This window comes from Sturnira hondurensis, unplaced genomic scaffold (assembly GCF_014824575.4).
Source record: "Sturnira hondurensis isolate 20B ecotype Veracruz unplaced genomic scaffold, ASM1482457v3 Scaffold0000780, whole genome shotgun sequence".
Taxonomy (NCBI): Eukaryota; Metazoa; Chordata; class Mammalia; order Chiroptera; family Phyllostomidae; genus Sturnira; species Sturnira hondurensis.
Genome location: NW_028073411.1, coordinates 18,962,670 through 18,982,210, shown reverse-complemented (window position 1 = coordinate 18,982,210; position 19,541 = coordinate 18,962,670). Strand labels below are relative to the sequence as shown.

At 63.5% G+C, this 19,541-nt stretch overlaps 1 protein-coding gene across 3 annotated transcripts in view; it reads right to left on the bottom strand.

Annotated features, from left to right (window-relative positions):
* Positions 1–855: 855 nt before the first annotated feature.
* Positions 856–19,541, bottom strand: part of GAK (cyclin G associated kinase) — a 42,081-nt gene continuing 23,395 nt past the window's right edge. For 2 of the 3 annotated variants that reach the window (XM_037047317.1, XM_037047335.1), the window contains exons 12-28: positions 18,868–18,917; positions 18,200–18,348; positions 17,807–17,929; positions 17,012–17,145; positions 14,472–14,666; positions 14,075–14,192; positions 13,704–13,783; positions 8,951–9,144; positions 8,179–8,325; positions 7,584–8,027; positions 7,101–7,274; positions 6,590–6,700; positions 5,751–5,867; positions 2,922–3,146; positions 2,404–2,552; positions 1,404–1,580; positions 856–1,318 (exon numbers count right to left, since the gene is read on the bottom strand). In XM_037047317.1, coding sequence (XP_036903212.1) covers positions 1,217–1,318; positions 1,404–1,580; positions 2,404–2,552; positions 2,922–3,146; positions 5,751–5,867; positions 6,590–6,700; positions 7,101–7,274; positions 7,584–8,027; positions 8,179–8,325; positions 8,951–9,144; positions 13,704–13,783; positions 14,075–14,192; positions 14,472–14,666; positions 17,012–17,145; positions 17,807–17,929; positions 18,200–18,348; positions 18,868–18,917 — 2,689 coding nt within the window. In that variant the 3' untranslated portion in view covers positions 856–1,216. The remainder of the gene's footprint in view (positions 1,319–1,403; positions 1,581–2,403; positions 2,553–2,921; positions 3,147–5,750; positions 5,868–6,589; positions 6,701–7,100; positions 7,275–7,583; positions 8,028–8,178; positions 8,326–8,950; positions 9,145–13,703; positions 13,784–14,074; positions 14,193–14,471; positions 14,667–17,011; positions 17,146–17,806; positions 17,930–18,199; positions 18,349–18,867; positions 18,918–19,541) is intronic. The other variant, XM_037047326.1, reaches the window with a different exon arrangement.

Below are 19,541 nucleotides of genomic sequence, written 5' to 3'. Positions count from 1 at the left end.
TGCTTTTTCCCCACTCAGTGGCCGCCTGGCCACATCCACCATAGGACAGGTCACCTCAGCAAGAGGCTGGTCAGAGGGTGTTTCTACAGCTGCCCCTCATGATGTGCCCCGGCTGGGAGCTTCGAGCACACCAGCACCCGGTTCTGCAGATGCCCGTGTCCCCGAGGCAGTGGGTCTCCCCTGACATGTCCCAGAACCTCCCCATCCCACGTCCTCCAAGGCACCAGGGACCCAGTAACCCTGAAGATGGCTGTCAGAGGCCTGCTGACCTGGGGGCAGGGGCAGGGCCCCACCTGCCATGCCCAGTGGCAGAGGGCAAGGCCAAGCCCCAAGGCTCCTGGATGGGCCGCATCTCCAAACTGAGAGGCACAGCACCAGGTGGTGGGGAGTCAGACGAGCCCTGGGCCCCAGGGACAGACAGACCCACGGTCCGGAGGTGCACTGTCCCCCAGGTCTCTGTGGACCACGTCGCAGTCTGCATACCTGGTGTGGACACGCCTCCGACAGGGCTTCCCACAGAGAAAGCCGTTCTTTGTTCTAAACTCCTTGAACACCCCGCTCCCCTCTGAAGTGGGACCCAGTGGACAAAGGGCCATCCAGTCGCATGGGGCCAGCATCTGGATGCCTGAGCCTCAGCTGAAGGCAGTAGCCACAGCCACCCAGTACCCATGGCCAGGGCTAGCCGGGACCCACAGCTGCCACACCTGTCCAGACCTCATGTGGCCCACCAGCCCCGGCCACCCTGGCTCAGGACAGAGGGACCAGCAGCCCAGCACTGCAGCGCTGGGTCCCTGCGCTTCATCCGTGGGGTCAAAGCCCGCATCCAGGTGACAGCAGGCCAGCCAGAGACAAGCGTCGTCAGAAAATAGTTTACTTATGTACAGGTGGCCCCAGGCTGATCATACCCAGGGCCACGGGGGCTCACGGGGGGTCGGGGAAGACAGAGGAGCAGCGTGCCCCACCCCACGAGGGGACAGCCACTGAGTAGAACAAATCACAAACTGTGACGACTAGGAGGAGCGTGAATCAACACTTTCCTTTGGGAAAAAGAAACCAGGAAACCAGGAGGCTTCGGAAGGCTTTCTTCTCGCTGCGGTGCGGGCACTGGGCCCTTTGTGGGTGGCAGGTGGGCCCCTGGGCGCAGCTGCGTCAGCCCACACCGCCCTTGGCCCAGGGGGAGGTCGGCCTGATGACTTCTGGTCCCACTTGCGACAGCTCAGAACAAGGGCCGAGCGCCCTGGCTCTCAAATTCGGCCCAGGCATCGCTCAGCTCCATGAAGACCAGCCGGGCTTGCTGCTCGTGGGGCTGCCCTGCGGCCTGCGGGCAAGTGCAAGGCAGCCTCGAGCCTGTTCCCAGGCCCCCGGCGACGCCCGCCTCCCAGGGGGCCCAGCCCAGAGCTCACCTTGTCGGGGTGGACCACCAGCACGGCCCGGCGGTACTGCTTCTTCACCTGCTCGGGCGTCACCAGGTCGGCCATGCCCACGGGCGTCCAGCGGCTCTCGCCGTCCCACAGCACGGTGTGCAGTGTGGACAGCAGGGCGCGGATGTTCCTCTCCTTGCCCTCCGTCCAGTCCAGAAGCTGTGGGGGGCAGGAGCTGCAGGGCAGGTGTCCTGGCCGCAGCCCCCACCCACTGTATGGCTAGAGGCTGTGGAGATGGCTCCACATGCTGCCCATCCCATGGAGCAAGGCTTCGGCTGAGACACCAGGCCCCCGTGCTCTGCGATAACCCCAGCCAGGCACGGTCCACACTGCTCCCCAGGCCTGGCCAGTCACCACCCAGACAGACACACGCAGAACCTGGTGACCCTCGGAGGCGGGAACCGATGAAGGCCCTACCCCCACGGCCTCGCCCGGCCTGTCCCTGGGCAACAGGCCAGGCCCTTGGGGGCCGTGGAGTGCCCGGAAGGCCACGGGGGCCGCTGCGGCCTGCAGACGACCTTGCAGGGAAGACCCTGCAGACGACCTTGCAGGGAAGACCCTGAGCACTCGGTGATGCTGGGCTCACAGCCAGCCCTGGAGGGCAGAGGCCAGCATGCTGGGTGCGGCAGACGTCCCGCCACCCGCAGGCCTCAAAGGTGACCTCCGACCGGGGCTGTGTGGGGCCAGGTCTCCAGGGACTGAGACACTTAAAAATGAGAGGAGGGGGCAAAAGCCTCCCCTCTGCAGCCTGCCGGTGATGGGGCCCCTGGGGGACGCTGCACGCCCCTCTGGGGGACGCAGAGATGCTCAGGCAGCCGAGCAAGGCTCCCCACGACACGGCGCACAAGCCTTTCCAAGCGCGGGTCCAGAGCCAGGGCAGCCGAGTGGCTCAGAGAAAAGGGGAGGTACAGCCACGGCGCTGGGGGACCTGCGGTGAGCCGGGGACCCCGGGGACCCCACCCCACCCTGGGCTGCAGCGCACCTTCAGCCTGAGGGGGTCTGTGCCCCTCGCCTGGTCCTGTCGCCTCATCTCAGCCATGGTCCTTGGCCCCTTCTTGTCAGACTTGGAGGAGAAGCCTTGATTGGACAGCAGGTCTTCAAAATCATTCTCGGACACGCGCGGCTTCTGACCTGGGGAAGGACAGGGCCTGCTGAGGCGCCTGGGCCCCACGCTGACCTCCTCTTCGAGATGCTGCGTGTCCAGCTCGGCAGCCTTTCAGGACCGAGGGCAGCTGAGCAGTGGGAGACCCCTGGCGGGGCTCTGCGGGCACAGTGCGCCTGCCCACATGGCTGCTCACCAGCTGAGGGGCTGGCAGGGGTCGTGCCACCCCAGGACACCGCCACGCCAGACTGCCTGGGCTGAGCCGGCCCAGGGACATGGGGACACCCACAGGCACGTCTGAACGCCGTCGGCCCACACAGATGTGGGCCCCCCCGGGAGGCTCTGGGCCTCACGGAGCCGCTCTGCAGGAGACCGCACATGGGGGTGGGACGACTCACCAAAGCCGGGGGCACGGACACCCCGCTCCTCTCGGCCGCCAATCACGCTGAAGTTCGCGGCATAGTTGGTCCTTGGCTGCGCACAGGTTTTGGGGGATGACTTGGTCTGGGGGGCCCATGGGGCACCCTGGGCTGGGGGCCGACTTGCCTGCCAGGAGCTGCCGCCCTTGGGAACGGGGGCTGCTTTGGGACCGAAGCCCCCAGGAGCGAACCCGCCGGGAGAGCCTGGGGAGACAGACGGGGGTCTCAGGGGTGCACAGGCCAGGCAGCGCCCATGCACGGTAACCTGAGTGGCCTGGTGTCAGGAGGGGTGGCGTCGATGTGGCTCCCTGGCTGGGTAGCGGTGGGGACTGAGGGGCTGGGGGAAAGTGGAGGTGGTCACGGGTGACCAGAGCCTAGAGCCCCGGCTCGGCCCACATGCAGCAGACAGGCACCAGATCAGCTGACGTCCCCAGGAGCCTGTCTGTGCACAGATGTCCGCACTAGACCCCGGCGGGAATGGCGTGAGACCCACAGGCCTGGGAAGGCCGAGCCGCGCCCCTGCGCTGGGCCCATCCTCAAACTGGCCTGCCTCCGCTTCCTCCGTCGTGTCTGCTTGAGCACATTCACTGCCCAGGCTCCATGCAGGTCACGCGGAAGAGTTCCTTTCACTCGGTGACTGTGGATGGCGCTGTTTCAGTCCAGGTTCCAGTGTGCAGTGCCAGCTGACAGCCACAGCCAAGGTCCGCCCGTGACTCGTGAATTTGACTCCTGGCAGTGGGACCCATGGTGTGCACCTGGACGGTTTCTGGGGATGATCCCAGGGGATCCGCCAGGGAGACAAGCAGGTCCAGTAGGGCGGACGGCTCCTACTGCCCTTCCCGCCCGTGCGGGCCGGGCTGCAGGGAGGCGTGGGGCAGGGTGGTCTGGCCTGCACCTGTCCTCGAGTGAGGTTTTGCAGATGCCCGTTGTCAAGCCAGTGAAGTGTCCCCTTGGTACCGGTCCAGTGTGTCTGTCATTGGCAGGCACTGAACTCTGTCAAATGCCTTTTCTGCACTGGCACCAGGACCGGCTGGCATGGTGCATTCCGCTGGCTGCTTCGGGATGGCACCGGCGCAACTCCAGCTTAGTGGAGTCACCTGGGAATGGCCCAGCCTCTCCCCACTGCCTGGGAGAGATTACTCGGAACTGGTGTGAATTCTTCAGAAGTTTGCCAAAAGTCTCCAACGAAACCATCTGGGACTGGAGCTTCCGTTTGGGAAAGTTTTAGGGGCAGACTCACTTTCTTCGGTTACAGAGGATTCGAGCCACCCGCTGCACACGCCTGAGTCTGGGTGGTGGCTGGACAGGGAGAGGCTGTCCGGCCTGCTGACCTCGAGACCTGTGTCACCTTTGCTTTTAGAGTTTCCCTTAGCAAAGCTTTGTCAATTTTATCAACCTTTTCAAAGAACCAGCTTTTTGTTTAATCAACTTTGAGTGAGTTTCTTTTGCTTTCCGTTCAGGGGTCTCCAGACATCTTTTCCAAGTCAGTGTCCAATGCACATGCTCCCCTCCTCCCACCACACCGAGCCACGCCCACTGTGCTCCCAGGTCTGGGGTTTTCGAGTGCACTTGGCTTAGTGTGTCCCCTCCCCGATGTTCTGAGATGGCCTGTGTCACTCACAAGTACAGTTTCCAAGCGTTCAAACATCTTCCCCTGAACTTGCAGCTACTGCAATCTGGCTCAATTCCATGCAGTCTGTGTCCCACCCAGGACACAGCCTCTCCTGGTGGAGGCTCCCCAGGGGCATAGGGACATGTGTCCCTCAGCAGCTGGTGTGACAGGATGGGGTCTCCAGCCCTCCTCTCGCCTGGTCTCTGTCCAGGAAGCTGCCCTGCCTTCGGTGACGAGGGACATGGAGGCCTTCAGAATACAGAGCCCGAGTCTGTCTGCTTCGCCCTTCGGCTCCGCCAGCTCTGTCAAACCATCACTGGGAGGGGGCTGAGGGACTGGGGCTGCAGGGCCGAGCTCAGGGCGGGCTCCACACTGGGAACAAGACTCAGATCCTGACAAGCCCTACCCCCATGGGCCCTGGGTCCCACAAGCCTACCCAGGGGGCTCTGGGCAGCCCCACCCCATGCTCCGAGGGAGTAGCCACAGCAGAGGTGAGGGGCTAAGGACAAACCCGGACTTCCAGGAGTGCCCCTGAGAGACTCTGCAACCCCAACTCCAGGGAACCGTTAGGAAAATGGACCGGAGGAGGAGCCCTCTTGGGACTCAGCAAGACGGCAGCAACAAGGGCCCTGACACATATCGAGTGGGCAGACACCGCCCAACAAGGCCTGGCCACCACACAAGCCTCTTGAGTGGGAGGCAGGGAAGCAGGAGGCAGGGAGGCAGTGGCCGGACATCCGGGGCCACATCGCCCTGAATGTCAGGCAGACACGCTGCCTACAGCCTGCAGTTCTGACACCACCCAACTGCGAAGGATGAGAGACACTCTCAGGCACAGCCTCTAGAAAACCCGCACTCCATTTCCAGGGCAGCCCCGCAGGGGCAGGGTGTGGGTCCCAGGGCGAAGGGTCAGCTCCAGGCGATGTGAGGCCGACAGAGGCAGGTGGGACGCTGGGTCCCCTCAGAGGCCGCACACCCCCGATGGCCCCACAGCACCTCGTGGCTCCTGAGGGCCAGGCGCCCCTGGGAGTGGCCAGGCTGCTCCCCATGTCACTGTGCCCTGGACCCAGCTGACGGAGGTGAGGGTCCCAACCAGGGCAGCCGAGTCAGGCAGAGGGAGCGGCCCCAGGACAGAGGGATGGAGCCCGCCCACAAGCAGGCCTGGGGAGGTGTGCCCCCCAGCCCCCACACACTACCTTGGAGGCTGGAACTGAGGTCGCCCAGGTCTGCGAACGGGTCCAGGCTCTGAGATTTGGTCTGGCTGGCCGGGGGGGCAGGTGGGGCTGGCTGGCCTCCAGGACAGAAGAAGGGGCCTGTGGAAGGACAGAGGACGTCAAACTGAGGGCGAGTGAAGGGAGACCCGACCACTCTCCAGCCCGACGCTGCAGGAGGCCTCGCTCGTTGCTGTGACGTGGAGCAACAGCCCAAAACACAGCCCTGCCCAGCACTGCCCCCACCACAGCGCACACTGTCCCAGCACCTCCTGGAAGCGAGAATGTGCCTTGTGACGTCCCTTCGACAGAGTCTGGGGACCCTCCGTACATTGGACACGGAAACGCCAGAGGAGCATTAGCGTCACAAAGACAGCTCCTCCCACAACAGGCTCTGCCAGGGTGACATGGGCGAAGGCTGCGCTTCTCGTGCAAATGCAATGGAAGAACACGGAATGGCCCCCGAAAGATACCAGGGACGGGACGGGGACAGGAGGTCCAGGGCCCGTGCCGCATGCCTGTCAGCTTGCAGGCGACGTTTCCTGACAGGACAGAGCCACTGACACACGGAAAGGACAGACATCCCCAAGGCAGGCCCTCAAGACACATGGGTGAAGGGCTATGTCTTGCGTGCGGCCCCCTCCCAAGAGATGAGGGCGGGACAGTGAGGAGGGCACCGGGCTCCACCCAGGCACCTCCCCCTGTGGGCGGGCCCTGCGCCCAGCAGTACTCCCGTCTTTCCCAAGATGGGGGACACAGTCGCAGGCAGTGACATGAAGAGGGCACCCTGCAGGGGCCCCAGATTCTAGCAGGCAGGGTCGCACCTTCTGTGGCTGGGGGAGGGGCCGGAGCGTCGGCCCAGGCGACCCATCCTCCCAGCAGGTCTGGGTGGCTGGCTGAGGCTGTCATCCTGCTGGACTCTGCTGGCACATCCCCTGAAAGAGATCATACGTGAGTGTGCTCGTTGCAGAGGTGGACCCCAACCGTCCCCTCGCCTCTGGGGGCCCCTGGGAGGCCGGGGCATGGAGGCTGTGCTGAGAGACGGGTGCTGCCAACACTGACCAGGCTCTCCTTCCGCACAGGCCCCCCAGCTGCCCAAGGAGCACAGGAGAGCCAGTGGAGAGGACCAGGCAGGGCCGCCCTCACTTCTCCCCCAGGCAGCCCACACATTTGCTCACAGCTGCACACAGCCCCCCTGAAATGGCCTTCCACCCACCCCCAAAACAGAGTACGAGGCAGGGACACGGGCCGCTGCGGCACCCTGCAGGGGCAGGCAATCCACTTGGCCTGGGGCCCACACAGTGGCCCTGCTGCTCACCTCTTGGCCCAACTCACCCAGCTGCAGGAAGTCGGTGCCGCAGGCGGGGGGCGGGGCGCTATGGGTGGAGGGGAAGGACGAGGACGGGGTGGCCAGAGTGTCTGCATTAAGAAATTCGCCAAAGATGTCGGGCTTGGAGCAGGGCTGGGCACCTGGATCGGCAGTCAGCAGGAGAGGGTCGAACGGGTCAGCTGCAGAGACACCCCAGGAGCAGGTGGCCTTGAGGCTGCGCAGACCCTGGACCCTGAGCACCGGGCACCCCAGCTGCGAGACAGCCCCATCCACAGACCAACACCCTGGCCTCACACTTTCTGGGAGACAGCAGCTCAAGGCAGAAGTGGGGGTGGGCGTGGGGTGTGAGCTCAAGACAGGCAGTGGAACCAGGCTGCCGAGTGGCCGCAGCCTGCTGGCTGGTCCTGTGCCGCTGACCACAACCACCCAACCTAGCCCGCGGGGCCAGAGGCTGCACCACTGAAACCGGCTCCTTCGGCCACACCTACCGGCCGTAGCGGGCTCACTTGTGTGCGGGGCTGAGCTTGTGAAGAGCAGGGTGGTCTCCCCTCCGAGGAGGTCACCCGAGTGACTCTCGGGGGTGGCCTCAGGGGCCCCCAGGAGGCAGCTGAGCAGGTCGGCATTGCTGGGGGGGACCTCAGCGGCCTGGGTGGGAGGCGCTGCCTCGGAGTGCAGCCCTAGGAGGTCGACACCGACCTCCGGCTGCCCAGATTCCTGGGGTGCAGCCGGTGTGTCTGCCTCGAGGACCCAGTCCTGCCCTTGTGGCCTCGCCTCGGAGTCTGGCCCGTCCTCCTCGGCCGTGTCCCTGCTCTCAGCGGAGAGTGTCGCCGTGTCCTCATCTGATGGCTCGCTCTCCCCCACATCCTCGGCCGGGGCGGGTGGCGTCTCCTGGGCAAAGCCGCACTCTGGGCCTGTCTCTGCATGCTTCTCCTCTGGAAAGACAGTGGCTCACTGACGGGGCTGAAGTCACTGTGAACAGGACAGGGGCCTAGGAGTGGAGGTCTGGGAGTGGGCGGAGCAACGCGCAGGCCCCCTGCAGACGCTCGGCCACGGCGAGGGCCCAGGGCGCGCCCATGGGCCTACCCTGCCAGTCCAGCGTGCGCAGGAAGTGGCTGCTGTCAGTGCCGCTGCTCTGCGGCGACTCGGGCTCTGGGGGCTCCGTGTCTGGAGACCCCGACTCGGCGTCATACTGGGCAGTGGAGCCCGGCTGCCGGGGGAGCTCTGGCTTCCCTGCCGGGAGAGGAAGGCATCAGGCCCCTAGCCCCAGGATGCCGCCATCACTGCAGCAGCCGGGTCCAGACCGCCAGGGCCCAGTGTGTGAACAGACCCCAGCGTGGGCTCAGGCACATGTATGCACACACAGACCCATGTGCCTGCATGCCACAGCACACACACATGTTCACTCTTCAGGGGTGCTAAGCTGTCTTCATGCGGGAAAGTGTAAGGAAATAAAACCGGGACTGGGGGGGAAACTGCTGTGGCTGCACAGGGTGTCGTGGGTCTTCCCAGCCGGCGCACTTGTTGCACACTCTCTTGTGACTGCTCTGAGGGCCTGTGTGCTAGCGGCGCCTACACCTCACTGGCCCAGAATGAGGCCTCGACCCCCCGGGGCACACGTGAAATGGATGTGCACCCACAAATGTGCCCTCGCCGACTCGGCCCGTCACTCAGACCCGACCTTGGCGGGCCCAGCCTGCCACCAACCCCAGGGAGGCTGCCAGCTGCAGGTGCCACAGGCAGATGCCAGACAGCAGCGCACAGCAACCCCCAAGGCTGGAGCCCCAAGACCCCTAACTGCGCCCACGCACAGCCTGACCCAGGTCTTCCAGGCGCTGAGGTCAGGACAGGCCCTCACCAAATTTAGAAAGAATGTCCTGCTGCTCCTCCCGGCTGGAGAAGAGGATCTTGGGGTTCAGCCCCCTCATGCTGGAGCCCCCCCAGGGCGGAGCCTCCTGGCTGGGCCTGTCTCGGGGCTCCACCTCCACGTCCAGGCTCACTTGGAACAGGTCTGGGTACTTCTCCTGAATGTCGCACGCGTCCAGATCATACCTGCATGTGAGGCCAGGCCCCATCAGGAAGGAGCAGGATGCGCTCACGGCCACCCCGACACCCGGAGCAGGGCAGGGTGCATCCAGCACAGGCGAAGGCCACGGGGAGAGTTGGGGACCTGCCCTCCAGCCGCACACGCCAAGCTGGCACAGAGGCTAAGCATTGGGCATGCACACCGCCCCCCCAGCAGCACCGGGCCTGCCTCCCCCTCCGGCACTGGGTTCAGGTCAGGCTGGCTGAGATGTGAAAGGTGTCTGCGTGAAAACGGTATGCCATGTCCCCAACTGTGATTGTGCACAGATGCCCGAGCCCCGCCACTGCCTGCAGGACGGCTGCTCCCGATGTCCCTGCTGGGGGGAAAGGGCAGGCAAAGAGTAGACCACGCTGGCCACCAAGCACCAGCTGGCACAGGTGGGAGGCAGGCACGTCTTGGGTGACCTAGCAGGCGGTGACTTCAGCTGCCATTTCTCTGCCTATCCCAACTCTGTGGGTCTGCACCTCACTGGGGAGCCCAGGGTGGCCACACACACCCCGAGACCAGGCCTGACATCGCCCTCACAGACTGTGGTCAAGCCCTGCACCATGGCCCGGCACAGGCTCCCCAGGTCAGGTCCTCCATGCTGCGAGGCACCTGTGGGAGTGACTGTCCCACGTGACACAGCAGCACAGCAACAGAAAGGTGGCGACAGGTTCCTGAGACCCGAGAGGCTGAGGGAGGGGCCCTGCTGCCTGAAACAGACCCATCCTGGGTGCAGGAGGGCCGGCGGGGGGTGGGGGGGTGGTGAGGCCACAGCGGGAGCTCCGCCAGACAAACTCAGCGAGTTGGTCCAACCCAGCGGGCAGGGCCCGAGGGTCTCCTGCCTTCCCTCCTGCAGACACGGATCGGGGGAAGTCTCACACCCTTCTCAGGCAGTGGTGGCCCCACTGTCCACTCACTGCCGGCCCCGGGGCCACCACAGCCTCCTCTCTTTGCAGGTCAGGCACCCACAGCAGAAGGCCTTGTGGCCAGGCAGCTAAAGCAGAAACAAACAGGCGTTGACCCAGAGATGGTGATGCTGGCAAAGCCAAGTGGCTAGCAAGGACCAGGGAGCAGGGGCACAGCGAGCCTGTGGGGAGGAGTGCAGGGCCTCTGTGAGCTCGGCCCAGTCCCATGCTGCTGGCCCCATCCCACTGCCCCACCCCCGCTGGCCCCAAGACACTGCCCAGCCCCCCGCCCAGAGGGCCAGTGAGGGCACAATGGGGTCTGTGAGTGAGGAAGCACCCAGATGGCACCTGGAGGGCTGGGCACCCAGGCCCCGCTGGCCTCCTGACCCACTTGGCTGCAAGACGTAGCTGACCTGCGTCACGGTTGCCACCCTTCCCCGTCCATGCGTGGAGAATGTCCCTGTCACAGGATGCCTCCCCAAGGACAGACTCCTCCAGGCCCATCCAGCCCTGTGTCGCCGCACCAGCGTCTGCATCCCTTCGGAACTGCCCGTGGGGACACACACACACATCCCCGTGTCCCCAGGATGCCACCTTCCCGACAAGTCCATCGCTGGAGGCGTCAGCCCCGGCGGCACACAGGCCAGCACCCACAGCAGTGTCTCCAGCACTCCCACCACCCTCCTTTCAGCCCCCAAGGCCAGGGCCCCTCCAAGCGGACCCCCTGGCAGCCCGTCCCTGTTCATTCTGACGGCACTGAGGCCTGAACCAGCAACCTGGAACCACATGACCCAAAGCCCCTGCTCATCACGCCCCTGTCACTGTCCAGCCCACCATGGTCAGCACCAGGCCACGAGTTTGGAAGTGGCCGAGAGTGGATCTCAGGAGTTTTCATCACAAGACTCTGTAACTCTGTGTGCAAGTGACAAGCACACATGCCCCCCAGGGCCACACCACAGACGTGGAGGCCCCCACGTGTCGCACCGGCCGCATCCGCATCACTCACATAGGCGGGATGAACACCGTGGGGGGACACTGGTCTGCATCCAGTCCTGCCCTGGGCGCATGCTCTCAGAAACACACTCGGGCGCATGGCGAGCATGCTCACAGAGCAGCAGCAGCACAGGCCCCTGGCCCTCAACGTGAGTCTTCCCTCTTAGCCCTCCCGTCAGGGCTCTAGGCAGCTGTCCCCCTGCTGACCGTGGGGCGAGTGCCTTCCCATGGATTTGCCAACCCCGGGGACCTCCCTTCTCCTGTCAGGGATGCGGGCACGAGTCTCCCGTCTGTGCTCTTGCTTGTCTGCAAGTTCCTGTTCTCGGGAGCTCCGTGTCTGAAGGGTGGTTTCACCAAGATGAGCCATTCCCCGAGCCCCTGCGGAGGCCGACCCCCTACCCCCTATGAGGCCTCCTGGCTGCTTGGAGCCGCTGCCCTCCTGCCAGGAGCCTCCGGAGTCCACACCTTCGGTCTCCAGCCGCTTCACGAGACACGTCTAGGCAGCAGGCTCCTCTCTTTCCTAAGAACTCTCCTTGCGGAAACAGCTTACAAGTCTATGCACTGATGTCTCTCGAGAGTGTGAAAACGTCTGAGCCAACAGTTCCCAAGTGTTACTTCTGTCCTCTTTCTCCTCTGCCTGGTCTCCCAAATGCCTTCCCGAACTCCCTGCCTCGCTCACTGGGCCTGAGACGCTTCCTTCCCACTCCCGAGGCCGAGCCCTGCCAGCCACTCTGTCACTGTAGTCCCCCCAGCACCACGTTCGGTTCCCGAGTCCAGGCCGGCACCCTGGGCACAGCCTGGGTCTGCAGGGAAGCCCCACCTTCCCATTCTTGCACTTGCTACACAGTTGCTCCAAGTACTTTCCCCGGCTTCTTCCTCTCCAACTCCCGCTTCGTTTCCCTTTGAAAACAAATGTTTCTGGAGCAAGCTGGCCTCGTGGTTGGACGCTATCAAAGTTCTGGGAGTTTATCTTCCTCCAAAAGAGAAAACACCCAGAAACACCAGAGCTGTGACACCTGTCTCTCCTTTCCAAATTGTGACTTCACCATCTTTTAAGGGCCTGTGGGAGGGAGGCACTAGAAAGACATGAAGTGAAACACGGAGAGTGAGGACACACAGACAGAGGTGCACCCTCGGTCTCCCAAGGCCAGCGCCGCTCATCTGAGTCTTGGCCACGGTGACTGCACCGAGCCTGCCAGGCCCTGATCAGAGCTCTGTCCTCCCAGGACCCAGGCATGGGTCCCAGTGACCCTGTCGCAGGGCAGGACACAGGGGTATGGAGACTGTGGGCCCCGGGGAGCAGCAGCAGCTGCCTATGGACCTTCCCCATGGCTCCCCTTCTGCACCGACCACGTGTGCCTGAGACAGAGGGCACCCCAGCCGGGCCCAGGCCCCATGTGCGGCTGGGCCTCTAGCACTCTGTGTTTTAGTAAGTCAGGGCCCTGGAGAAAGCAGCCCACTGCCTCGTGCCGGGTGTGGCCGGGGCTCAGTCTGCAGCGGCAGTTCTTCACACTCCCGTCTCTAAACCAGCCCACGAACTTCTCTCCACCATCTATCTGCCTGCTCCCCCACCCCCGCCCCCGGCGGCCAGCAGAGCACTGCGCACAAAGCAGGGGCTGGGCACCAGCAGGACACGCAGGAAGCACCCCCTCCGGCTCTGCCACACCCAGCATGGAAGAGCGCCATCTACCGAGAAATCAAGGGGCACGGGGCGGCCACCACCATCCTTCTGAGGAGAGCGTCTTGGACACTGAACACCCTCACTGGACACGCCTGGGACTCAAGTCTGGACGAAGACTGGAGAGCCTCCTGCTGTCAGCTGTGTGGGGTCCCTCAGCCTGCACTCCACCCCACCCCTCCCTCGGGGACACCGGTGGGCATCCCTCTGACATGGGTCAGTTAGTGAGAAGCCAAGACAGTTCCTCGACAGCAGGATGAGGAACCTGAGACAAACAGTGCGCGAGGGGTCCAAGGGGTCACACAGTCAGCAGCCAGCTGATGAGTCGAAAGACACTGGCCTTGGTGACGGCACGCTCAACCCCTCCTCGCTGGCCAGTGGGCAAGGCGCCTGCGGCTCACACCAGGGGGATGAGAACAGCGGCCCGGGTGGTCCCGGACCAGCTGAGGGCAGAGGAAGTCAGGAACCAGCACCCAGGAGAGCCAGGCGAGTCCCAGACGAAGGGCACGCTGACCAGAGAGGGGCCCGACCCCACGCTGCCCGCTCTGCCGCAGCGGGGAAGCTGGGGGGACTCCCCGAAGACTCTCGCCCCCAGGAAACAGATCAAAGACCCCCGTGACGAAGGGCCCAGTGTGCGCTCCCTGAGCACACCCACACCGCTCCTCAGGCACGTGCTCCTCTTGCTTCCCCGAGCTGAGGGCTCGGACGAGACCTGCAGCCAGAGGAGCTGCAGGCCCTGCCGCCCTGACCGCCCCGAGCCTCAGCAGCCCTGCCCTGTGGCCCGTCCTCCAACGCTGCCGTGAGGTCGCAGCCTCTCCCCGCAGCGCTCGCCCTCACCAGCCGCCCTCACCAGCCGTGCCTCTGGAACTCTGTCCTGGGCGGAGTGGAGAGGCTGTGCGCCCCGCACTGTGCCAGCACAGACCTGCCTCGGCCCGGCCCAGCCCCTCCCGGGGCACCCACATACTTGGCGAACTTCACCGTAGTCGCGTTCCGAGGCACAAACCCCGTGTGGAACTGGACCTGGAACATCTTCATGGATGCCATCTGCACAGAGAGCACGCAGGACATACCTGAGCCGGGAGCGTGGCACCAGGCCTCACGTCAGACACGCTCTGGGCACCGAGCTCCGAGAGCCTGGCACACGCCTCCAGGTGCTGGAGACCCGGGGACGGTGGGACGGCACCTCAGGCAAGCGGCTCCTCGGGTCCTGAGACCCCCGAGCAGGCGGCAGCGCCAAGATGGGGGGGAGCCCGCGTCGCCAGAGAAACCCCTGCCCCACGAGCTGTCACGGGAGACGACCCAGCCTGTGGGGCCCAGGCCACCCGGTGCGCTCACCTTGGCCTGCAGCCGTCCCCCCAGGGTGGACCTCGCGTGGTAGATCACAATGAGCACGTCCCCCTGGACAGTGGTGCCCAGCGGAATGATCGCTTTGCCATCCTCGATTTTGAAATCTCTAGGGTGGAGTGAGGAGGGGGTCAAAGGAGACAAATGCCACGCCGCAGTGAGGCGCTGTCCACGCACCCTCCCGAGGGGCCGCGGTCACTCCCCACCCTACTAGCTCACTGTTCAGCTGTCCTCGATGATTTGGGGGGGCGCCCCAGGGAATGACTCCCAAGAAGCTCCTCCTCAGCTTGACGTCATGGCAACCCCCCCTCCCCCGGTGCCTGCCTCCCGCTGTGCCTCCCTCCCCGTTCCCAGAGGAGCCGGGGTGGCGGGCTGGCGGCCCGGGCACCTCATCTTGTCGTACTCCTGGGACGTGGTGGCCACGCGCTCGTCCCCCACGTAGACCTCGCAGAAGGGCCGGCAGCCGCTCCTCTGCTTGTTGAACAGGGGCACGGGGGTCATGGCGATGGCCCGCACCAGCACCGGCTTGCTGTGCGGCGTGATGGGCTCCTCGGCCACCATGTCACACATGTACTCGATGTACCTGCAGGGGTCCCGGCAGGGCACAGCCCGTCACACAACTGTGCATGGCCACACACCACACCACACACGTGCTGGGCAGCGTGCACGCCACGTGGCAGGTGTCCCAGTAAGCACATGGGATCTTCTTCGACCGAACGCCTGTGTTCGGTGACGCCAAGCGCCCGTGAAGCTCGGTTCCCACCCCGCCTCCCAAACGTGCTGCTTCCCCCCCGCTTGCCCTCGGAGGCGCAGGCCGTCCACCACAGCCCTGCAGCTGCTCGGGAGGGAGGGCTCCCCCATCTCTGCGGCCTCGCCAACCCCGCTGGCCCTGCTTTCTGGCACTCGGACCCCATCCTCTGCGGGGACCCCAGACCAGCTACAGCAACCAACCACTGCCTGACAGGGTGGAAGGCTCCTGAGTGGGAAGCGGGTCTCTGAAGCTGTCTTTTTCAGTAGTGGCCGGGGGAACGGTGCTCCACACCCCCCGCTGAGCTCTCCTCTGGGCTCTGCCCCAGGCCGTGGGCACCAGCTCACTCAGCTGAACCCCGCGGCAGCCGCCTGATGCAGGGACCCGCGTGTTTGGGATTTGGGGAGCAAAAGGGTCTTCTGGGCCAGTGTGTAGGAAGGACCATCAGCTCCTCACTGTGCTGGGGGCCGAGCCCACCCTCCTGCCTTCCTGCATGGGCAGCACCCAGGTCACGGCCCATGCTGGCTCCCTGGGCAGCCAAGGGACAGGACACTGTGCCCTCAGCTCCAAGCCCCAGCCCCAGCCATCGAGGTGTGCCACGTCCAGTGCTAACCAGGTCGGCTGACACAGTCACGGCTTGGGGACAAAGGCTTCACAGAAGCGTTTTCTAACCATGTCGGTTGACACAGTCACGACTTGGGGACAAAGGCTTCACAGAAGCGTTTTCTAACCATGTCGGTTGACACAGTCACGACTTGGAGACAAAGGCTTCACAGAAGCGTTTTCCAACAGGACGGACGTGGCATTAGTGGATATATGGTGTTGCTTTTATTCTCACTGTTTCCTAGTATTCTAACCTTTACACTTCTGATAATTTGGAATCTCCTAGAATTAATGACCACTCTCAGAGAAAAAACAACAGTTGGCTCAAGTCCTAAGCAATATCACCCTGGCTGAATTAAGGCATCGTACTTTACTTATTTGTTCCTGTGAAAGCCACCCAAGAAAGAACAGTTCAGGGAAAAATATGTATTCCCACAGAACTGCCTCATAGAATAGCAAAAACCCCTTTAGAAAATAGCCGCTGATTGTCAAAGACTTGTTAGAGTAACAGCCCCTCCTTTACCTTGAATAGAAATATATATCAATTAGAATTAGGCATAAAAACAGAAGAAGCTGGTTAGCTATTACAAACTAAGCACTTAGAAACAACTACCAAGGAGTCAGAGTCCTCAGTATACAAAAAACATTTTAGACAGCAAGATAGATAGCTAAGTTAGATATTACAAAGGCTTATAGTGTATTTCCTAACCTCTGCTCGGTCTAAGCGTACCTGTTGCCAATGACAATTTCTGAGAACTTTAATAAACAATAAGACATTTAAACTGTATACATAGAACTATTTCAAATTGTCTGATTAATGGTTTTCCTGGTCAAAATAACTTTTGTTTAACATAACTGAAACTAAGAGAACTTTCGTATTTTCCTGGTTACCTTTGTATTGATTTTTTCTGCTTAACTGATCATGCTGTACACCTGTAAATGTTAATCTATGCCAAAAATGAAAATATAAAAAATCAGCTTGTACTTGCAATAAACGGAACAGTGCTTCACCTGCCTTTGAGCTGTGTAGTTGCCTGTTACCCAGCGCCGACGCCTACTCTCACCTGAGGACCCTTAGATGGGCTGCGGCTGGACCGCGGCAGAGGTGGCCTCACCCGACCCACTGTCCACAGGTTGTGCGACCATCTGGGGTGGAAGGGACAGCTGGGAATGCCCCAGCCGGCCTGGATACTTTCCCTTTGTCCCGCATCGCCACCCACACAAAACCCCCATGCGTGCAGATGGCACCGCCCCACTGCCCGAGAAAGCAAATGGCTCAGCACAGGCCTCATGACCACACCTACTGCAGGAGCTGGCGCCCAGGAGCCGGGCAGAAGCCCAGCCCGCTGGCTCGGGCCCGGAGGGCTGAGATGGGCCTGCCTGGACCCACTGGCCAGCTGGTCTGCGGAGCAGGGCCATGGACATCAGCACAGGGCAGGGCTGGTTTGCCAGGCCAGAGCCCCACCCCACACTGCACCACCCCCACCCCTTCCCGAAGCCCTTCCACTGCACCCTCACGGCTGCAACGACCCCAGGACACTGCAACTGTCAGCATCCCCAAAGAGGCACATGGGTACCTTTTGTGGGATGGCCAGATGCCCGGTGGGCAGCGCTTCATGCTGAACATGTACACCGCGGCCTCGGCAGTGCTGAAGAGCCGGCAGAAGCACAAGAAGGAGCAGATGGCTACGGCCGAGGCAGCTCTCCCATCCTAGGACGGAGGGCAGGGGACAGCTCATTCAGGAGCCCAGCCCTGCCTCCCTGGGGGTGGGGGGCAGAGCTGATCCTCTGGGCTGGGAGCACACTCTGGAACTTACGGAAAGGCACCGGAGCAGGTGAGGACCCCGCCCCCGAAGGAGTACAGCTTTTTCAAAAAAAGGGCAAGGTGGCAGCATGTGCAAAGGGGCTCAGCTCACACCCACTGTCCCCGGCCTCACGCTCACCAATGCCACTGAGCCCACTTCGCTGCACTCCTGGTGTGTACTGACACACAAGCCTCAGTGGCCGTGGCCAGGGCCAGGGCGGTCCTCAGCCACAGTGAGGAGGGGCAGAGCCCGGAGCCACCGGGCCACGGCCTCAGCACCAGGCAGTCGAGACCACTGTGGGTGCTGCTGTGTAGGGGACGAGACAGCGGGGCACTGCGCACTGTACTCGGGCCAGGGTGGGGCACTGCAGGGGTCCACACGCCAGCCCAGGGCCCCCGCCTCTGGTCCTTGGGAAGCGGCAGGGGCTGGTGCTCAGCAAGGAGCCCCACACCCTGGCCCACATCACTGCCCATCACCCCGGTCCACCTCTGCCTGGCCCCGGGACTGAGCAGGGCAGGGACAGCCCCCAGCTCACAGAGGGGAGGGGGGGCACGGCCTGGCACTCACCGTGCAGTGCAGCACGCAGACGTTCCTGTGGTCCTGCCGCAGCCACCAGTGCATGTCCCGGCACACGCTGTACAGACTGCGGAGGCTCGGGGCCCGGCGGGCAGCCCAGCCATACGTGGACACCTGTAGGGACGGGGCCAGCTCAGCCCCTGCGCCCGTCCACGACCAGGTTTGCGCCAAGCAGACGCACACATGGCAGTGAGACCCGGCAGCAGGCCCTCCCCACACTTGGGCCGGCGGGAAGCGCCTCCGTCCCGGAGGTTCAGGACCCGCGCAGGCGAGAGCGGGAGGCTCCGCCGGTCTCCATTGTCCTGCAGCCTCCTCGTCGGTGTCCCCGAGGGGACCCCGTGCCACCAGACCTCTGCAGGCCCGCCCCCCTGCCGCCCCGCTCACCCGGCTGTGAAACTTGGAGGGCCGGTACGTCCGAGGGGACAGGTTGTACACCGTGTAGTGCCCTGGGTGCCTGGAGTCCAGGAACAGCCGCACGTCCTCGATGTTGTTTCTGATGGCCGACTCCACCCCCTCCGCCGGGAAGGACATCACTGGAAGAGAGCAGCCTTGTCAGCCGCCAGGCAACTGCGACCCCCGCGGCTGGCGACCACCAGTAGCAGGAGCCAGGAGGGGTGTGGCGCAGGGCCCCACCTCACCCAACTGCCTGTCCGCCACTCACAGAAGACCCTGGGGGAGCTCCAGACGGCACGCCTGGGAGGGTGGGCTCTGCCCAGCCCGATGCACTGCAGGGTCTACGAGTGTCTGGGTGGCACTTGGTTTTTGCCAGGAGACCCGAGCTTTAAAGGTGAGCTTGGGTCTCCAGCCTGTGCATCACACCTCCCCCGGCCTCCAGAGCACCAAGGAGTTTCAGACCGGGGGCGGAGACACTGGGTCGACACCGGCAATGTCCACTGTGGGCCTCGAGCCCCTGACACAGAGACAGATGCCTGGCCACACTGCGGCCAGTGAGTGGCACCCGAGAGGCGCCCGGCCCTGCCCAGCAGCCACGCTTTCACACCCCATCTCCCGGCAGCAGGGTCCGAAGGGCCCCGCGGTTAAAGGAAACGCACCTGCAATCCTGGACGTGATGTAAGATATGTCCAAGTCCCCCTTTGCGTAACTGGAATTTGAAAGAGGGCGTGGTTAGTGCAGGATGTGTCCCCAGGTACCTCACAAAAGCTTAAGGTAGAGCGGACCCTGGGGAGGCCACGGTGGGGGAGGTGTCTCCCATTCAGGCTGCAGCTCACGGGCACGCATGCGTGGGGCCCGTGCCCACCTGAGAAGTGGGGAGGAACCACGGCTAGATGGGGTGGATGGGCACGGGCCCCGCCCCAGGTCTGCACTCAGTGCTGTCCTGTGTGCAACGGCCACCGTCAGTCACATCTGGCGATTGGGAGACAGCCCCCAGGTGACACACACACAGAGTCAGATTCGGATGCCATGGGGACGGGACCGGCCATCAGAATCAACTGCCATCAGCGAGCCGATGGGGAGGCAGGCGGCACGCCAGAACCATCAGCTATGTGGGCAGAGAGACAGAAGCCCCGAGAAAGGCCAGAGGCGCACGTGCTGAGGTGGGCGTGAAGAGTGTCTCTGGGGGGCTGGACCCGGCTGAGGAGAGACTCCCTGACCAGAACCCTCAAACTCTGGAAAGCAAGGAGGACAGAGACTGCAAAACCCAGCAAGGGAGATGCCAGGGCTGTAGGAGAACTCCGGGAGTGGGGACGCGCAGAGTGGGGACACC